This window comes from Alternaria arbusti (assembly GCF_024043155.1).
Source record: "Alternaria arbusti strain BMP 1465 chromosome Unknown scaffold_3, whole genome shotgun sequence".
Classification (NCBI taxonomy): Eukaryota; Fungi; Ascomycota; class Dothideomycetes; order Pleosporales; family Pleosporaceae; genus Alternaria; species Alternaria arbusti.
The window spans coordinates 160,100-179,187 of NW_026249943.1; the positions used below are offsets into that span (position 1 = coordinate 160,100).

General features: G+C 52.1%; 6 protein-coding genes across 6 annotated transcripts; 2 read left to right on the forward strand and 4 right to left on the reverse strand.

Moving 5' to 3' along the window:
• Nucleotides 1–5,836: 5,836 nt before the first annotated feature.
• J4E86_002668 (uncharacterized protein) lies at nt 5,837–6,325 on the forward strand (the record flags this gene model as incomplete). The annotated part of the gene is made up of 3 exons (XM_051443226.1): nt 5,837–5,985; nt 6,044–6,248; nt 6,290–6,325. 3 exons carry the CDS (start codon nt 5,837–5,839, stop codon nt 6,323–6,325), a joined length of 390 nt encoding a protein of 129 aa, XP_051304721.1.
• Nucleotides 6,326–7,842: 1,517 nt separating this feature from the next.
• Nucleotides 7,843–8,055, reverse strand: J4E86_002669 (uncharacterized protein; the record flags this gene model as incomplete). Its single annotated transcript, XM_051443227.1, has 1 exon — nt 7,843–8,055. One exon carries the CDS (start codon nt 8,053–8,055, stop codon nt 7,843–7,845), a length of 213 nt encoding a protein of 70 aa, XP_051304722.1.
• Nucleotides 8,056–9,200: 1,145 nt separating this feature from the next.
• Nucleotides 9,201–10,866, reverse strand: J4E86_002670 (uncharacterized protein; the record flags this gene model as incomplete). The annotated part of the gene is made up of 2 exons (XM_051443228.1): nt 9,201–10,085; nt 10,144–10,866. 2 exons carry the CDS (start codon nt 10,864–10,866, stop codon nt 9,201–9,203), a joined length of 1,608 nt encoding a protein of 535 aa, XP_051304723.1.
• A 563-nt stretch (nt 10,867–11,429) lies between these two features.
• J4E86_002671 (uncharacterized protein) lies at nt 11,430–12,998 on the reverse strand (the record flags this gene model as incomplete). The annotated part of the gene is made up of 3 exons (XM_051443229.1): nt 11,430–12,128; nt 12,177–12,570; nt 12,769–12,998. The coding sequence occupies 3 exons, from the start codon at nt 12,996–12,998 to the stop codon at nt 11,430–11,432; spliced, it is 1,323 nt and encodes a 440-aa protein (XP_051304724.1).
• A 596-nt stretch (nt 12,999–13,594) lies between these two features.
• J4E86_002672 (uncharacterized protein) lies at nt 13,595–15,027 on the reverse strand (the record flags this gene model as incomplete). The annotated part of the gene is made up of 3 exons (XM_051443230.1): nt 13,595–14,638; nt 14,687–14,827; nt 14,878–15,027. 3 exons carry the CDS (start codon nt 15,025–15,027, stop codon nt 13,595–13,597), a joined length of 1,335 nt encoding a protein of 444 aa, XP_051304725.1.
• A 262-nt stretch (nt 15,028–15,289) lies between these two features.
• Nucleotides 15,290–18,936, forward strand: J4E86_002673 (uncharacterized protein; the record flags this gene model as incomplete). Its single annotated transcript, XM_051443231.1, has 4 exons — nt 15,290–15,298; nt 15,349–15,790; nt 15,838–18,590; nt 18,640–18,936. 4 exons carry the CDS (start codon nt 15,290–15,292, stop codon nt 18,934–18,936), a joined length of 3,501 nt encoding a protein of 1,166 aa, XP_051304726.1.
• Between the last annotated feature and the right edge of the window lie 152 nt (nt 18,937–19,088).

The following is a 19,088-nucleotide window of genomic DNA, read 5'->3' on the forward strand; positions in this document are numbered from 1 at the left end:
GCTCCAACTCTCATGATAGTCCTGTTGAAAGAGCGTTACTCGCTACTTGTCTCGCCGTCCGGGCAAGGCGGTGCAGAAATCCCCGACACATCGATAAATTACTGAGTCGAGCAATCAGCCTTGGAAGCTTGCGGTCGTGATATCGACAACCATGTCTCCTATCCCCCGGTTCACTATTGAATTAGTGGAAGGTGTGTTTTCACACGACATGGCTCGAGTACTAACCTCTCTAGAGCATGTGCCCTCGCGTGCAACGTGATGTTGCGCGTATTTTCACGTAGCCGTACGACCCGGCTGCCATCTCGTTGTTTACTTTTGCGTCATTTATCCGCTATCATACTAGGTTGTAAGCTCGAGAAAACACCAGGCACATTGGCCAACGTTTTGGGGTCGTGGCAAGTACGCTGACAGATGTGGAGCGGGGATCGCCGAAGCGGCCCGCCCCACACGGGCACTTGCGCATCTATCGACGAGGCCACCTCTGTATTCTCTGTCTTTCGCGCTCGAGCCTAAGGGGTCTTTTTACGTACTTTAGTTGTATACATTAAGAGAAGAAGATATTTAGTAATAGTAGTTTACTAAGTTTATCTAAAGTAGTTATCTCTATACACACTTATAGTAGCTAAAAATAACTCTATAATAAATGCGTAATAAGTTATTATAATAAGTTAGTATAATAAGTTTTATAATAGCTTATACTACAAAACTAGAGTTAAAGCTTAACTAGTAAGTTTATAAAATACGCGTCTTTTACTACTTCTTCTTAAACTTTCTATTATAATAATAAATAACTAGATTATTATAATAATAAACGCCTAGCTTATTATCTATTAATCTCTTAGCTTCTCTAACGCTTTTATAGTATTATTCTTATATCTATATCTTAATTTTTTACTATAGTATAAGATCTTCTACTATCTACTTACTTTCTTTAAAGTAATACTTAAAAAATTAAAGATAAAAGAAGCGTAGCTACTCTATTAAAATATAAAGGTAGCTAGAATAATTTTATATATATTTAAGTAGCTTAATAATAGTATATAATTAGTTTATACTTTAAAGTAGAGTTTTTAATATTATAGTACTAAGTTATCTCTACTTTTATACGTAAGAAGTAGCTATAATTAAGGCGCTACTTCTCTAACTTACTACTAGGTAGTAGCTAATAGATTCTAAGAGAAAGTTCTTAAAAAGAGTATAGTAGTAGAAAGTAAGCCTAGTAAATATACTACTTACTAGGTTTAGTATATAACTAGTTTAGGATAGTTAAAGTAGTTAGAGCTAGTGTTATAGGTTAATTTTATAGCTTTATAATATTTACTATTTATATAGATAGGTAGCGTAATAGAAAGAAAAAATCTACTTCTAGACTAGCGCCTTAGTAAATAAAACTAGAATTATATTAATACATTAAGAACGGGGCTACCTATAGTGCTAGAATTACTACTTGTATATTCTACAAGTTTAAATGTCTATTATAACAACGCTAGACGATATTAGATTCAGGACATGTTATTCATTTCCGTTTACCTTAATTATCACGGTTCGGGAACAGAAGGAAGTTTACAGTGCGATATGCACGCTCACTAGTCTTCGGTTAGAACTGCCGCACTATCGTAAGCAGCTAGGAGGCAGGGATACACTAGGCAGTATCGTTACTAGTAGTATATAGGATAAATCAACAAAGGTTAAGTCACGATCTAGTATGTCTAGGCAATCAACTATGTCGAATTGTATCAACCCCTGCGTGTCAAATGCCATAATTCATCATTTCAGTCTCGCAGCAGGTCTTCTTTTTGAGAGGTACCCGGAGGCCTTCCTCTTCCCTTCGACATGTACTTAATTCACCCTGAATAGGCCCACGAGGCAGTGTGGCAGCACTGTAACTCCTCGGCGGTGCCCGCCGGAATGCCCCCTGGGAGGTTACATATAGGCGTAAAACCAATATCAATCAATCAATCAATCAATCAGCAGGTCTTCTCGAATACACTCAAAGTACTATCAACCCTTCGCGAGCTCCTAGAGGTTAATAAAATCAAAGGATGTTAAAGAACTAACTGATCAGGATATCAATAGGAACGCAATGGAAACGACTATTTTGATTGTTATCGTGCGTCTACCCATACATGCCTCAATCAGGGGCTTGAATCCTCTCTATAATGTTCGCCTCTTTCGTATCAACACCCGTTGGCTCGCATCGAATGACTCGAACGCTGGGAGCAGTCGGTCTCAATGGAAGACACCGTATCGATGTACCTTCGCTCGTAAGAATCGATTCGTTGTGCTGTCTTGCGTCGCTTCGCGATTAAGGGTAGCCAACCGCCCGGGTCTTAGTCTCGAGTAGTGTTGTGCTCTATTTACGATCATTAGACAGCTACCATCAAGTCTGGCCGGGATACTTACGAAGTCATGCTTCATTCTGATGACCTAATAGAGATCAACGAATGGCGTTTAGGTACATGAGCAAGACCAGGCCGAGGTACAAGGAAGTCGACCTGGCACTCGACGAGATCACCGATGCTTGGCCGAGCTGGGTTGCTGGCGAACTCGGCATCTAGAGTGGTTCAGCCGGGATCATATACTGCAAGACTACAGTCATATGTACATACCAGTTTGACCGCCTTTATTTTCAAGACGAGATCGCTTGATCCAATGACATAGCAGTGCAACCGAAGGAGGACATGTTGTGATGAGGGTAACGATGGCGATTATGTCCCCGTTGGACCAGGACGACATGTTCTATTACACGTGCGAGGATGCGAAGAATGAGATATAAGTTGCGGTCGGACGATGTGAATAGACACGATCGATGCACGAGATCGACGCCGTTGTATATGCTGCTTGAGATACGTCCTGGCGGCTGGAGAAAACCACAGGAGACAGCGGGCTGGCATGTTATAAACGTGTGCTGAGCAGTCTAACACGTGTATAAGCTCCCAGTCCATCTTGCCTGAAGTATTGGGATGCGTGCTGAGCTCCGTCGTCGTTTACCTTCTTGCGAGGCGCGAAATGATCTCAACCTTGGATTCTAGCAAGATGCGAGCCTATGAGGAACGGGCGGCCTCCCGGCCGTTCCCTACTCTCCATTCGAACCTACGTTTCAGAAGCAGCGGGCTTAGCCCGATATATGTTCTAGCGACCGTGGGCATCTGCACGGCGTTGATACACCCATAAGACTCAGCGTCGACAGGGACGCATCGCAGAGATCTGCACCGCGGACTAGATTGGTGGAGGGTAAGTAGCGTGGAGGCTCGTGCTAGTGCTAAAAGTGACGGGACGAGCGCGCAGACCCGCATCCGCCAGAAGTCCGCTGGGCGTTCTTCCGTGCTCGTCTAGGACGCATGGCGGTGCAGTGGTCGGCTCGATGATTGCGCATTGCGTCCCCCTCATCTTGCGGTCTTTTGTGGCAGGGCGCTGCAGTGGCGCGTCCAATCCTTTGCGTCTTGCATTCTTTCATGACGCAGGGAGGTGCAGCCCACGTCTCCCCCATGCGTTTGAATCCTTGACCTGAGCAGACAGGCAAAGGAAGGCTCGTGAATTATCAGCTCGAATTCGCGACGGACGCCGCCAGATGTCAGGTAGGCAAGTGGAGCCGAGGCTGAGATGTCCGAAGCGACCCGTGCAGCGCCAGTCGTCAACAGGCCCACATCGCAACCACTTTCCCTCTCGACCCTACTATCACAACAACGCTGAACGGCGTCCAAATTGCAGTATTTTGATCGGAATTAGTCCACCATTAACATGCGCACTTCGGCCGCAGACTCATGTACAGCATCGACGTCCACTGCCGCTGCCGGCGCATGTGACGCGATCGCACTGTCCTAAGCAGTTCCGAGGTTGGAATCAATCAGATTGCATCGCGAACATCGCCTGGTCATAGCGAATGAGCGTCATCCTATGATTCGAAAGGCTCACAGAGACTGGAATGTATCGTAAACGGCCTGATGGCATTGTTACTATGGTTCTCAATCATACGTCGCTCTTCTTCGTCATCGTCAACAACATCTCTTCTAAGCTAAGACTCCTCACACTGCCTCCGGTCCTTCGACATGCTCGGCGCCACTGCTTTTCAGGCTTTTGCTGGTCTCTAATGCCTTGCATAAGAGAAGTAGAGCTTTGACCGTAAGGCGGAGAAGAGCTTTATGGGATCATTCTCGAGTTCATGTCGGCGAGGTGAGTGATGGTTATCGTCGAGAGAGGTAAGTAGGAGTGGGTTTGAGTAAAGTATCGTCGACGTGCTTGATGATCTTGCGATCGATAGCTGGATGGAAGAGCTCATCATCTAGGAAATTGTCAGCGATACGTAGTGATCGTTAACACATGTCAACAAACCATTGAAGTCTCTTTGGACGCGACCTTTACGCCTGAGCAGGTGCCAGATAAGAACTAAGGATGGCGGACATGTTGCAATCAGACTGACGACAGCGATGATAGATTCGTTGGATATGGTAGACATGGCGGTCCTGATTGGCTGAGCGACAGGAACTGACCAGTACGTATGGCCTGTGCTTGGTAAGATAGTCGCAACAAATGTTGTAAATGAGGGATGTAATCGTGTGTGAAAGCTTCGTTATGCTCAAGTTGCAATTTTCGAGAAACATGGCAAGGCGCTTTAGATAAAATATGCTGACCGATATTCATCGTAGAACTCGTATGCCCCGATCACCCTGAACGAGGGGTGTTTGGGCAACTCTTCACGAGCAACGGCTTATCATTGGCCAGTCGCACTCGGGGCGTCTCAGGAAGCAATACCGAGAGAGCATATTGCTGCCCCGAGCGCTGGTCGCAGCAACTTTACCCTAATCCATTGGCTCGCTCCCGCTCCTACATGCAAGCTCCTACCCCTACACGCTCGCTCCTACCCCTACATGCTCGCTCCTACCCCTACATGCTCGCTCCTACCCCTACATGCTCGCTCCCACCCCTACATACAGCACCCATCTGGGCAACGAAAGAGGGCTGCTGGTGGTTTGACGTGCCCCACTCAGCCACACTCAGGGTAATCGTCACAGTCCACACCCGGTAGCTAATATGTTCCGACTCAACGATCCGCTGTATTGATCGTTTTAAGCACCCTAGCTGCCGCCGCTCACCAGGCGCCTTCTGTGATTGGCCTGTGATATAGCATCACATTGGAACTACACGTGATCGTGCATACTTGCATGTTTACCTGCCCCATAACAACGCATACCTGCATCTTCATCACGTGGACGGGTATTCTTGCCATTCGTACCTGCGTTGTAGCCACGCGTAGTCATGTTCTGAAAGTGTCTAGAAGAGGATGGCTTCCAAAGGTTTTCGTCAGTACACGTGATCGCGCAGGGACACCCGGGTAGCCTTGCCCGATAGCTCCTCTCAGCCTCTACGTCGATGACTCCATGTTTTCACTTGGCTATGAGCGCGCATGCAGTCCACGGGTCTCAACCTACAGACTGGGTCTGCACGCTGACACCACGGTACACTTCGTGACGGTCAGTCCCCAAGACGGCAGGGACTACCCACTGTGCCTACATTCAGGTTCTGCCTTATTGGTGGTTGTGCCGCGGGTTGTTTGCACCGCCTCGTCGAGTCTTCACCGGCGACGGGTGTGCTGCTGACCCCTGCATGATCTCGCGAGTCCACTGCGAATTCCAGGTTTTGCTGATTGGCGGATGATATGCAGACTCTCAAAGCGGTATCGCCTACGTGGTGATGCATTCCAGGTTTTGTTTGATTAGTTCGTGAGCAGGAACGCTGAAATACATTTATGCTAACAGGTGTAGCCTTCTCTCTTCAGTGTTTCGGTCAACTTTTCTTTAGCTCTCGATTCTTACCATATTCTGATCGCTTTCCCGGAATGCCTAAAGACGCCAAATCCTATGCGCCACGGATATCGCCTAGTACGTGGGAGCAACACCGATGCAGGATCAAGATGTTGTTCGTAGACCAAGGCAAGGCCCTGAGCAAGGTCGCTGAGACCATGAAAACATATGGCCTCCATGCAAGGTTAGTAGCTGAAGTATTACGCACTGCACTATACAGAGCCGAGCTAATGCGCCTCGAGCGAATCGCAATACGAACGCCAACTCAAGATATGGGGCATACGAAAGAACCGCACAAGAGACGAATGGCGTCTCATCAATCGCGTGGTGGAAGAGAGGCGTCGCCAGGGAAAGGACAGTGCTGTCTTGATCAACGGTGTTGAACAGTCGAAGGAGAAACTCGATCGGGAGTTTGCAAGGAGTGGCTACCGTGACTATGGAGGTATGGTTGTCGATGAAAGATGCGATATCTGGCTGACACTTGCAAGGCCAAGATCATAGTCTTCCTAGAGACGTGCAAGTAATCTCGCCGCCAGCGAACACATCGGTGACCGATAGGTTCCCCGATCTTTGCAACAGTGAAGAAGGCACATGGTCGCTTTTGCGCAAGAAATCAACCCATCTCGCAAATCAAATCTGCGAGCATGTTGCGATTACTAGGAATCTCATGGAAAGCTGGTTCCTACAGATACAGCTTCGATTAAAGTCCCTGCAGGATAATCTACCCAAGAGATTGGATATTTTATTACGAACTCGCCATGACCGCATCATCGGGCGGCTACTTCAATCGCATCAGTGTGAGCCCGAGCCGGATGAAGGACGGGAGCTTGATAGCAAATCGCGCGACGGCCCGCCGTCTCCGTTGGAATCATGGAGTAATCCCAGCCTAGAGTCAGTGGGTATCACTTCCGAAGAGTGGGTGACTCGCGGGTGGAATGTCTTCTTTGGTGCCTGGGGTTGAAAAGAGACTGGAATAACGCTGGCATTGCCTGCCACAGTATGAAAATATGTATGTAAGACGCCGTTTCGATGTTAGAAATGTGTGTATGCCTAGAGTTAGAACGATGTGATCACTGCAATGCGCAAGAACTCTAGGTTCCTTGGAGACAACGCTGCTGGAGTCGTTGCGGAGCAGCAAAATGAATCAGGGAATAAAAGTGCAGTCAGCGACATCTCTCACTCCGCACCTCCCTCCCTTCCCCTGATACCCCATCCCATGACCAAAAATCAGCAAAAAAGAAGGTACTGGACGCTGTGGGAATTGAACCCACGACCTTTCACAAGCACGCACATTTGATAATGCGAAGCGACTTTGATGATGTTAGTGTCATATTCCAACATCTTGATGTTTGTTGGTGGTGTCTTACAAATCATACCCCTAGACTGAGGGCTGTTAGTTTAAATGCAGAGGCGGAGTGGTTGTGCGGTGAAGCTTACCCAAGCGCCCGAGTTTGTGTGTTGATGGCAAAGTGCTGGAATTTATCGTCCTAGTACTTGGGAAATGCTGCGATGGGAGCGGGGAGCGGCGGGATATCGCGATTCTCAGGATGGAAGATGTTGTGGCCAGTTGGCGGGGTCGCATCACGAGAACCGCGGCAGGTGAGGCTAGTATGGCGGGGCAATTGGCGACTAATGGCTGCGGAACGTGGAGGCTTCACTCACGATTATTCATCGCAAGTTCTCTCTAGAAGAGTACGTGAAGTCGCCAACTCCAGAGATAAAGTCATCGTATGAACACAATGATATAGATGTCGACTCCATAGTTATGCATCCTGTTCGAGCGTGGAAGCAGAGAACAGCGCGTCAGAGAAGCAGGTGGGCTTTGAGAAATGCAGCCAATCTACATCTTTGCTACAAAGAGTTCATCGGCAGACATCACACACGTGATCAGAGTAGAAGCATAATCACAGATACATCCAAATACATCATATCATGACAATAATCGTTCATGTATTCATTTCATTTCATTTCATCCTCAGACTGCCTCAGTATCTCATAGGTCCTACGTCCGTTTCGCTACTTCTCCTGACCCAAGCCCTGTTTAAACCTTCTTGCTCGTAGTGTCCTCAGCATGCTTCTCGAGCGTGTGCTGGGGGTTGCTGCTCAGGCTGTCCTTGGTGTTGTCGCTCGCCTTCTCGGCACCCTCCTTGGGTCCTGCGCCTTGGCTGTTGACGTTGTCGGACGTCTGGCCGGCTTGCGCGCCGGATTGGCGCTCGGGCTCGGGGGACTGGCGGCCGGCGTTGGGGGCGGACATGGTTGTGGTTTGGGGGGTTGTGTTTGGAGTTGGTTGGGATGTCTGGCAGGTGTGTTAGTGAGGAGCGGGAGGATGTTGGGGGAGTGGATGGGTAGGGAGGGAGGTGGTGCGATGGCTGAGTGAGTGCTCGCTCGCTGCCGTGGAGCTCGTGTCGCCAGCTCCCTCTCCCATCACCCGCTCAGGTACAACGTACAGGTTTGTAGGTTTCTTAGTAGTCTGTTCGTCAATTAGCCAACGCCCCATCAAACCCTCTCTCATCCATCAAACATACCTGTAGAATAGAGCTTGTGAGAAGTGGTGTGTATGAAGATGTCTCGAGAAAGGCCCCCTCTATGTGTTTTCATGGGCGAACCACCTGCCCCACCAGGCCTGACGTCACAACGCGAACGCGCCTGCATCGGGCAACATCGACGTCAACCTTCAATCAAAAGATGGCCGGTGCCAGCAAACGGGTCGAGTCGCGCATGGCGCGTTATTGCGGGTCCAGAGGTGATGCATGCTTAGCAAGCGCGGGTGGGCGGCTCAGGCGTTCATGTAGCGATACCCGGTGGCTATCTATCACTCAACGCGTTGGGCGCTGTCTCTTTGTGATGCTGAGTGGTGATGGTATTCGCCGAGCTAGTCCGCAGATATCGGTGGACGCGCCGAAGATGTGGATTGTAGATGCAGGTCTTGTATCGGAATTCTTATCGGTCCTTTTATTCTTGATGAGAGACTATGGTCTATGCCTAAGCAAGCTCTCGCGTCAACACGAAAGCTGGACACTCTACAGCGACACCTTTGATACGAATCCAGAACTATCAAAGTACTTGCAGTATGCATTCCGGACTTCTTGTCTTTCTTCTCGCTAACTATAACGTTGTGGTGTATTATTGATTGAATGACACGATGTTTGGAGTGATGTATACACACTTTTGAACGAATAGAATCCGGAATCTTACAGGCCCTTACTTTTCTGCGGTCATGAGTTGCAATGTACATTAGAAGTTCAAAAGCCAGCTTGTATAACGCTTCGTGTCATGGTTAAGATTATCAACGTAAGACGTCTCAGCGACATGATGTATGGGCTGTATACGGTGATGCACTTTCACGAGGGATATATGGTGACAGTGATCAATGCATACATAACATAACCCTACATCCATCTACGTACTCCTCTTCCCCATCTCAACATCCCCCTCACCCCCCTCACAATCATCATCCCACTCCCCACCCTTCAACCTCTTCCCCGCCCAAAGTCCCAACACCGTCGCCGCACTCGCCGCCAAAAACCAACCCTCAAACCACCTCTCCGTGAACCCCGGTTCAAGCGGCGCCCCCAACGCATCACCAATCTTGCTCTTCATCTCAGGCGGCAGGTTACTCCGAAGAAGCAGTGCAGAGCTGATGACATAAGTCGCTGCGATCTGCGAAATGATGAGAGCGAAGTTCGTGCGTGCGTGGTGGAGGAGACCGGGGACGACGCGGGCGAAGAGGTAGAAGGTTTGCAGGACGCTGTTGAAAGAGAGGAGGAGCATGACGCCGGAGAGAAGGAAGGAGATTGTGCGGCTCCAGGCGACGCGGTCGATGGTTGGGTCCCAGTGTTTTGCTAGGAGGGCGAGGACATTGTTAATGGGGTCGCTGCTTGCGAAGCTGGCGTTTGGTGAGGAGAAGCGGCGGAGAGTTGTGACTGTGGTGGCGATGATGCGATATGCGCAATATACGGCGAAGACGTATGAGACGATGTTGAAAAGCCTTCCATTTGCGGTATGCGATCGCAGTTGGTTCTGCCGACGGTTTTGGAGAACTGTCAGGGAGTTCTGGAGTGTATGGCGCATAGTCTCGAGACCTTGTATTTCGAGCTGCAAAGTGTTCCGCTCCTGGATGTCGGGATTTCCACGAATCGATCCTACTACGCGGCCCATGAAGCCTTGTTGAGGGTTGTCCGCAAGTTTCCGTTCGACCGCACGGAGTCGGCTCTCCTTCGTTAGGAGCATGTCGTTTGTAGCCTGTATGCCAGCCTGCTTGCGACCGATGTCTGATTCGGTGACCTAGGAAGAATTAGTATACCTGGCAAATACTCATATCCCTGGGAGACGATGAGCTTACCGGACGATACTTAACGCCAAATGTATGCCAAAGCGCGGATATAGCAGCAAACCCAGCTAGCGAAGCCATCAAGCTGATGCCAATAATGCCTATCCTCTCCAAACAGCCTTCACTGAAAGTATGATCATGTTCATACGACTCCTCATGCAAATACGAGCCCAGCAGCCCACGGCCAAGATACCAAAACCCTGCCAGCCATGTCGCCAGCCCACACAGCTCCAACACCCATGCTGCTCGTCGCCGACTCTTCTGTTCTCCACCGATATTTAGCCCAGTCCCCGATATGATCGAGTGAATTTCAATCGCCGGTGTCGCGACGACAAGCAGGAAGAGCAGCGAAGGAAGGGTGATCTTGAGCGCTAACGTTCGTGTGGCGCGATTGACGGTGTTGGAGATTTCGCAGAGGATGAGTTCGGCGAGTACGGCGGAAAGGGCGAAGTTGGTCGAGAAGAGAATGCTGGCGAGCGATCGCGCATTCGGGCGTAGACTGCTCAGTATGGAGGGGCGTTCGCGCTGTGGTACCCCAGGCAATCGCGCGCCGTCATGGTGCGCTTTGCGATCCGCATTGCCTGACAAGACAGGGAACAGCTTCTGCGCCGCCACTGAAGCAACGAGGAAGGTGACGATAAAGGGAAGCGCCGATATGGCGACCGTTATCGGGCTGCGGTGCAGGGCATAGTCGGGCATGCACTCATCGCAGTCGTCTTGCAGAGTCGGGATCATCGGATAGGCGGTCTTGTTATTCGGCAGCTAATGTGTGGCTGGTGGCTATTGCCAGTTTGTCCTGGTTATGGGCGAGGTGCGGATACCCATTGATTACGCGGCGCGGTATGGATACGTTGACACATGGGGGTCTTGGGGGAATGTGGAAGGTTACGCAAGTGAGGCAATCAGTCAATGAGGGACTGGGGCCGGGAACGCGCATGCATGTCGCGGCGTCAAGCCACACGAAACGTCATCGCGTCGATCATACCGGGGTCTGGCAGGAGCACATGAAACAACACAGTCTGCTATCTTTGAGGCTGATGTGAGAGACGAGATATCTTGGGTATTGATGCTAAAACTATGCGCCCCCAATTCCCTATGCGCCAAAATGTGCGGATGTGCTTTGGGGCTTTTCTGAGTTGCACCTGTGTCTATTTGTGTATGACACCGACGGTTTCCACCGCCCATGTCTCCTTCACCAACCTTCATGACGCGGTCCATGATTAGTATGGCCAAGCGACATATCTTCTTCGAGAGTCACACTACCTCCCTTCGCACACCCAGCTTGATTGATGCTTCCACTATGCGCCCTGTGATTCATTCGATTCCTTCGACTCCTTCGCTGCACTTGTGAGACTGTCCATGTACGACATTGACGCATTCCCACCGCCTGCATCTCCTTCGCCAACGCTTGTCTGCCCCGTTGCAATCGATGCTTTCTCTACTGCCGAAGTTCCCGAAGTTGAGACTCCGCCGTCTCCATCTTCGTCGTCGCTACCAGACTGGCTACTAAGCTCTGGGCTGCTCAGATTCTGTAGATGTGGGCTCTTCATCATCGGGCCGGGGCTTCGTGGATCATCATTGACCAAGTCATTGACCACAGTGGTTGTGCGCGTGTCTTGCTCCTCATCGTCGCTGCTGTCTGGCGCTTGTTCGACCTGTGCTAGAGGATGCGCCTCTACGGTAGGTTTGGGAGCTGTCGCCGCACCTCCAACTATCGCTGCCTCGTCTTCATTTGCGAAGAAGCTGTTACGAGGGCTGTTAAATTCAGGAAGGCTCTCACTCTTCGCCAGAATCTCTCTGTAACCCTGGCGGTCTGGGTCGTTGGTGCGCTTGCTCTTCGCCTTGTCGCGTTTCGATGTGGGACGTACGACAATGACAGGTACTGGCGAATGTTGTAGACAGTATTTCGACACACTGCCAGGAAGCAGTCCCTGGAATCCGCCCAAGCTCTTGCCTCGTGTCCCGACTACCAGGATGGCTGGTTCGTAGAGATTGATCTGTCTGCTGTTAGACATGAAGCAGCTACGCGACCGCGGAAGACTAACCATGTCGTCGATAACTTTGTTAACCTTACCGATGGAAAACTCCAATATCAGATTGATCGCCTTGTTGTCGTGATTTCGACTTTGTATGTCGGCCATGGTGTTGTCAGCCTCCACGCGATACCGCCCAGTCTCTACGCTGCGGTCTCCTGCTATTGCATCCTCCTTCTCGACCACTCTGAGACATACTATTTCATCTCCGTCGTCGACTAGCTCGTTGATGAGCCATTGTAGGGCGTATACCGAGTACTCGTTCTCGTCGAAACCGCAGAGGAACGTCCGCGAACGCTTTGTGTATTCGTAGTCCTTGTGCTTGGCGATGAGTGTGAACGAGCTCTCCTCGATGAAGTCCGCGGGCTTGTCGAAGGTGTCGAAAGATACCCGAGGTTGGAAGACGCTGAGTGGAGTGTCAGTCTAAGGTCCTTACAAGGTATTCGCAAGATATGGAGTCAAGTGCCCATCTGAGCTCTGGCACGCTGGAAGCATACTTCGCCATTTGTGCGCCATAAGTACATGAAAGAGGAAGACGGGCGCAAAGCAGCGCAAAGCTTAGATATACCCGGGGTACATGAGATATGAGCAAATCAATACTTACGGTGGAGGCGGCGGTGACGACAACCGGCGTCGTTCACGGGGCCTGGGTTGGCCTCTGGGTAGCGACTGATTCCTGTGCGCCAGGAACTGTATCGACGGCCGGCGTACCTCGTCCTGCGCGAGGTGTCCGCCCGTGGGGAGCTGCAGCGGGCTGACCTTGTAAGGCCCTGAGGACTTTCGCGGCGCTGGAGACGCATGTCGGCCGTCTCTGGACGTGGGGGACGCGCTCATAGTGATGTCGGAGTGAGATTGTGGGCACGAGGTCGTCGGCCAAATCCAATCAGGCGAGCGCAGTGCCAGTGAGGTCCGACCGCGAGAAACCTGCTGGCTGCGTGGGCTTGTGCAGGCGATCGGTGCTGCTGTGCGTCGTGTAGGGGTCCTTGGCGCGGGGAAATAGTGCTCGCGGGGTAAATGGGCGATTAACGATGGCGAAGGGAATTGCAGTGGTAGTTGTCGCAGTGGTCGTGAGAGAGGAATGCCGGCTCAAGCCAAACTTTGGGTGTCGTTAATGCACTGCCTGTTCCGGGTGACGGCAGCGCTTGGCTTCTTGGTGGTGTGTCGCGCGATCCGCATCCACGCCATCATGTTTAGACCCTGGTACCGCCCGCCGCGGAAACGCCCGCTGGATGCATTTGACACATGTGAAGGCATGACATCAGATGGGGAAGTAACCTGGGAGTTGCTGTAATACTGGCTGCGGATTCGAGTTGGGTTTAAGATGATAGATAAGAGGCTTTGTCACAAATGGAATCATGCATATCATTATTCCCGTTACGTCCAAGTCTAAACAACGTCTATCAAGAAGTGGGTGCAGCCTGAGCCGCTTTTCAAGCCAGAGCCTTGAGCTCGCCCTGCGTGAGCTTTGCAGCACCAATGAGACGCTGTGCCTCCTCCTGGAAGATCTCCTTGATCTTACCGGCATCCTTGACACCGTTGAGCTTGCTGGTTAGTGCAGCCAACTCCTCGTTGTCCTGCTTTACGATGATGAGATCGACGTCGTTGAGAGCGGCATCGACCTGGGAAGCGGGCGCATCGCCGGCACCGTGGAAGTAGTTGGCGTCCTTAACGGCACCACGCACAACACGCTTGTTCTTCTTTGCCGCGTTCTTCGCTGCCTCCTTGGCCTTCTTGTTGTCGGCCTTTGCGGCCTTTTCAGCAGCCTCCTTCTCAGCTGCAGCTGCAGCCTCCTCGGCCTTCTTCTTCTCGGCCTCCTCCTTTGCGGCCTTCTCGGCAGCCTCCTTTTCGAGACGGCGCTTGTTCTTCTGTGCGTTCTCAGCCTGGCGGAACTTCTTGATGCGCTCGTCAAGCGCCAGACAGTCGTCGACCATATGCCTCAGACGAGTGGTGTCCTCGGTCTTCTTCTTGCGGCGCGCATTCTGGTTCTTGCGTTCGACGTGACGCTTCTGGTCACGGTTCTCGTTGTCATCGGGCACATCCTCGTCAAGGTACTCAAAGGTCCTCCAGCTGTCGAAGTTGTACCAGAAGTTGTAGAAGTGCTCGACCTCCTCCTTGGTGCTGTTGGCGTTACCCAGCTTGGGTACGGGCTGCTTGTTTGAGAAGCGTCCCTCGGCCTCGAAGACCTTGCCCCAGAGCTTGTAGAAGTTGCCCTTTTGTGTGTCCTTCTTGGATGGTGGCTCAACCTCAGCGCCCTCGTCGACGGAGTCGAACTGCCTCCTCTTGACGGGGTCGGAGAGCACCTCGTGGGCCTTTTGGATACACTTGAAGAATTGATCGTCCTCGGTTCCGCCCTTGGCTGCCTTCTTGTCGGGGTGGTGCTTGAGCACCTTCCTGCGGTGAGCGCGCTTGATCTGTTCGTCGGTGGCCCTCCATCGGTAGCGGGTTATGCCGAGCACAGCGTAGTGGTCTTGTGACTGAGAGATGTTAGCAGGAGTCTACAATAGCCTGTGCAATCGCCCTACCTTCCAGTCCTTGGCTTCACGCTGCAACATGACGGGGTCCTCGGGCTCGTCAACATCATCGGGGTCCTCCTCCTCGACGCTCTTGACGTTGGCCTGTGCCTGGATGCGGTCATCCTCGGAGAAAGTGCGCTTGTTGCGCTTCTGTAGAATTCGTCAGTACTGCGTATGTCAATCATCGTCGAAGCACATACTCTGCGGGCGTAGGCGAGGAAGTGCGGGCCAACAGGCTCGATCTTGCGGTCGTTGGCGTCGCTCAGCTGGCCGATGGCCTTGAAGTCCTTCTCGCCAGCCCAGCCCTCAGGCAGGACCGGCAGCGGCAGTGAAATCTCCACGTTTGCCATTGTGCTGGATTATCGTTGTCGTTCTGGTGGGGGGACGGGCAGCGAGAGAAAAAGTGAGGATTCCCGCCGCACTAGCTTACCGAAGGCTGATCTTAGCGCCTGTCCAGCGTCCCCGATCCATGTCACCTAGCCGCGACGGACCCCAGAACGTGTCAGAATAGTGGTTTGTCCCCATGGTTCCGTGTTTGATATTCCATTAGGAAAGTGTATTACTTGTCTACTTTGCATGTTTTTCTATACTCCTTCATAATTCAGCAGCATCATGTTCCAGGTAACCGATTCCCATCCACGTTGCATCATGGGCATGCTGACAAGACTCAGCGCATTCGGGGGGCCATCGACGCCAGAATAGCAGAAGAGCAAGCGCGCCAGAAAGCCACCTCACCATCGGGCACTCCACGATCCAGCTCCACAACACGGAGATCCAACTCACGCAACCTCTCGCCCTCGAAGCGCACAGCGAGATCGAAAGATGGCGACAGCAGCAAGGCCGCGCCGGCAGGGAAGGGCCCTGACCCCTCAGAGTTTGACCCGGAATTTGTCGTAGGAGAAGAGGATGACCCGCCGAGTCGAGCCGGCACACCGCGACCAAAGGAGAAGGCGCAACCCGCCGAAGTGAATGCGGAGAATGGCGATGGCAAGAAGGAGGAGGAAGAGGGGCCGACTGCGGAAGTCGAAGTGAAGCCAGAACAGCCACCAGAGCTGCCGCGCGAGATTCAATTGCGATTGCGTAGGCTGGACAAGCTGGACCCCAAGTATACGGGTGAGTGACGCCTTCCCTATGTATGCGCCAAGCTAATCCCCCTACAGAACTCCTTCGGTCGTACCGCATCGCACACGCCAGAGTGGGCGCCATCGAGGCTTTCGAGAGCTCCCTACGCGAATACACCCCTCTCACTTCCATCAGCGACACGGGCGCATTCGTCGAATACCTAGGCCAACTAAACGTCAAGAGTGACATGCTCATGGAGGAGCTAAAGCGGGTATCCAAGGAGCGCGATGAGCTCAACAAGAAGCTGGAGGACGCCGAGAAGCGCGCGAAGGAGGCTACGGCTGAGGTCGAGACGCTGAAGTCCCAGGCGCCGGCTGCCAGCGAGGCTGTAGCGGACGATTCCACAACACAGACCGAGTCCGTCGCGCCATCGTCACCCTCCAAAGCGTTCAAGCAAACTGAGAGCACGGAAGACACGGAAGACTTCTTCTCGTACGACAGCGAGCTGCCCCGCTTGCAGACACAATTACAAGAAAGCGAGGAGAAGGTCGGAAAGCTCGAGGAGGAGAACAAGTCGCTCAAGGAGGAGCTTTCTACGGCTCAGGAATCGGCACAGTCTTTCATGCAGAATCTGGAAACTACGACGAACGATCTTAACACATTCAAGGACACCCATCAGCGGCTACAGAGGGACGCCGACGACCGCGAAAAGGAGCTCAACAACACCATCGTGGATCTCAAGTCGAAGGTTGAAAGCGCCGAGGAAGAGCTACACAAGCACAAGGATACTCATGACCAAAATGAGAGGACCATCGCTGAACTCAAAACGAAGCTTGACGCAACATCCAAGGAACTGGAAGAGCTACATGCGGACAAGGGAGAGAAGATTGTAGAAGATGATCAGGTGCAAGAGCTCAAGCAGCGAATCGAGGAACTCCAAGGTGAACTTTCGCAATTGCGCGAATCACAAGCCAAGGCCGAGAAGCGGAACGAGACTATGGATGGATTGCTCGGCAAAGTTCGCGAGCAACTGAAGACTACTGAGGCAAAACGCGATAGCGCTTTGGTCGAGCTTGAGCAAGCGAAGAAGGACTTGCAGAAAGCGAACGATGGCAAGAAGTCGACCAAACCAGAACCAGTTCAGCAGCCGCAAGCGACCCCAGCACAAGCTCCCCAGAGCGCAGCAGCCAAGAAGAGAGCACGCGCCAAGGAGAACAAGAAGAACAAGAAGGGCGGAAAGGGACCTGAGGCCAGTGGAACGTTAACACCTGAAGCAACACCCAGTGAAGCTGGAGATGCTGAAGGCCTTCTTAGCCCTCGTGATGCTGAATTCTCGCCGTCCCAACTTGAAGACGCCTTGAAGGATGTCGCGCAGCTCAAATCTGACCTTGAAGAGAAGGTTGCAGCGATCGAAACACTGCAAACCGAGGTCGCAGAGAAGGCGTCGACGATCGACCGCCTCAGCAAGAGGGCAAAGGACCAAGAAGACATGCAAGAAGAGATTGATACCCTGCGTCAAGACCTTCTTGACTATGGCCTTGAACACACCGAGGCCAAAGATAAGGTCAAGGAACTGCAAGCTGAGAAGGCGGCGCTGCAAGAGAACCTCAGCAAACTTGAGGTCGAGATCGCTGAGTTGAAGACCAGCAAAGCATCGAACGAGTCGTCGCAACAAGAAAGAGAGGCGCTGACCGCCGAGTTCACGGAGCTCAAGACAAAGGCGGAGACATTGCAGACGGATCTTTCGGTTGCAGAAAAGCTTGCGGCATCCCGCTTCAAAGACCTCACCGAAATGCGAGAGGTGCTGCAGAAAGCGCAACCGGAGCTGACATCATTGCGCAAGGAGGTAGCGGAGCTGCGTAGCACCAAGGACGAGCTTTCGACTAAGACTACAGAAGTCCGCCGACTGGAGAACCGCGAGAAAGACCTCAGATCGGAGATTACTGAATACAAGTCTCAGTTGTCGAGCAAGGAGAGCGATATCAAGACGCTCAACGACAAGATCAAACAGGAAACCAGTCAACGGCTTGCGCTGGAAGAGACCAACAAGAAGATCCAGCGAGATCTCCAAAACTCGGAGACGGAGCGGAAGGATGTCATCGAAACGCGGGACAAGTTGACGAAAGATGCCAAAAAGGCACAAGACGAGCTCAAGGCGTCACGCCAGAAGGTTCACGATATGGAAGAGGAGGTCGCGAAGCTTACGCGGGAGGTCGGCAGCCTACGTGAAGAAATCCAGATGAAGTCGGCGCAGTCCGCGAGTGCGCAGGACTTTGTAAGCAGCATGCAGGACCAGGTACAAGAGATTAGCACCCAGATGAAAGAGGTTCGCGCCCGAAGCGAAAGCCTAGAAGAAGAGCTTGCCGATGCGCATCGCTTACTCAGCGAACGTGGACGCGAGGCTGAGACGATGAGGAGACTCTTGAACGATGCGCAAGGACGGGCTGATACGCGGGTTCGCGAGATGCAAGAGCGCCTCGACCTTGCCGTTGAGGAACGCGAACGTGCAGAAGAGCAAGCTAGCACATTCAGCCGCCGACGCGCTCGGGAGCTCGAAGAACTGAAACAAAAGGTGCGCGACGCCGAACGCGCACAAGCGCGCGCTGTGGAAGACAAAGAGGACCTGGTTGCTTCCGAAGGGGCGCTCCGCAAGCAGACGGAGGATCTAGAGAAACGGGCCGCACAAGCCAGCGAAGAGGCTTCTGAAGTCAGGCTTGCGATGAGCCAACTCCGAGAGGCACTGGACGAAAGCGAGAAACAAGCCCACGAGTTGGAAAAAGAAAAGAGCGATCTGCGACGAGCATTCGACGAGACACAGAGCCGCCTCGAGAAGCTTCAAAAGTCCAGCAAGGTACGTACTTCGACAATACCCAACGTGCAAGCTACTAATCACCTCACAGACAATGTCCGACGAGCTACGCACCCTCAAAGCCCGCGGCTCCAGCTCCACCCCCGTCCCGCAATCCTCACGCTCCTCAGTCGAGTCCTCGCGGTCGCAACTAGCTTCACCGCGTCCCAGGGGCGGTGGAGCGATCCAAGAAGCAATCGACTACGTGTACCTCAAGAACGTGCTCTTGCAATTTTTGGAGCAACGAGACAAGAAGTATCAGCAACAGCTTATTCCTGTCCTGGGTATGCTGCTGCATTTCGATAAGCAGGATGAGCAGAAGTGGATGGCTGCTGTGAGTGCGAAGTAGTGGTTGTAGTTGGGGTGGTGGGATGCGGCTCTCCGCAGTGAGGGATATGCGGGATGCATGCTTTGAGCGTGACGCGCAGGTCAGGTGTTACAGGGCTGGTAATGGATGGCGCGCGAATGTAGGATACGGGACATTTATAGTTTTGCATAGCG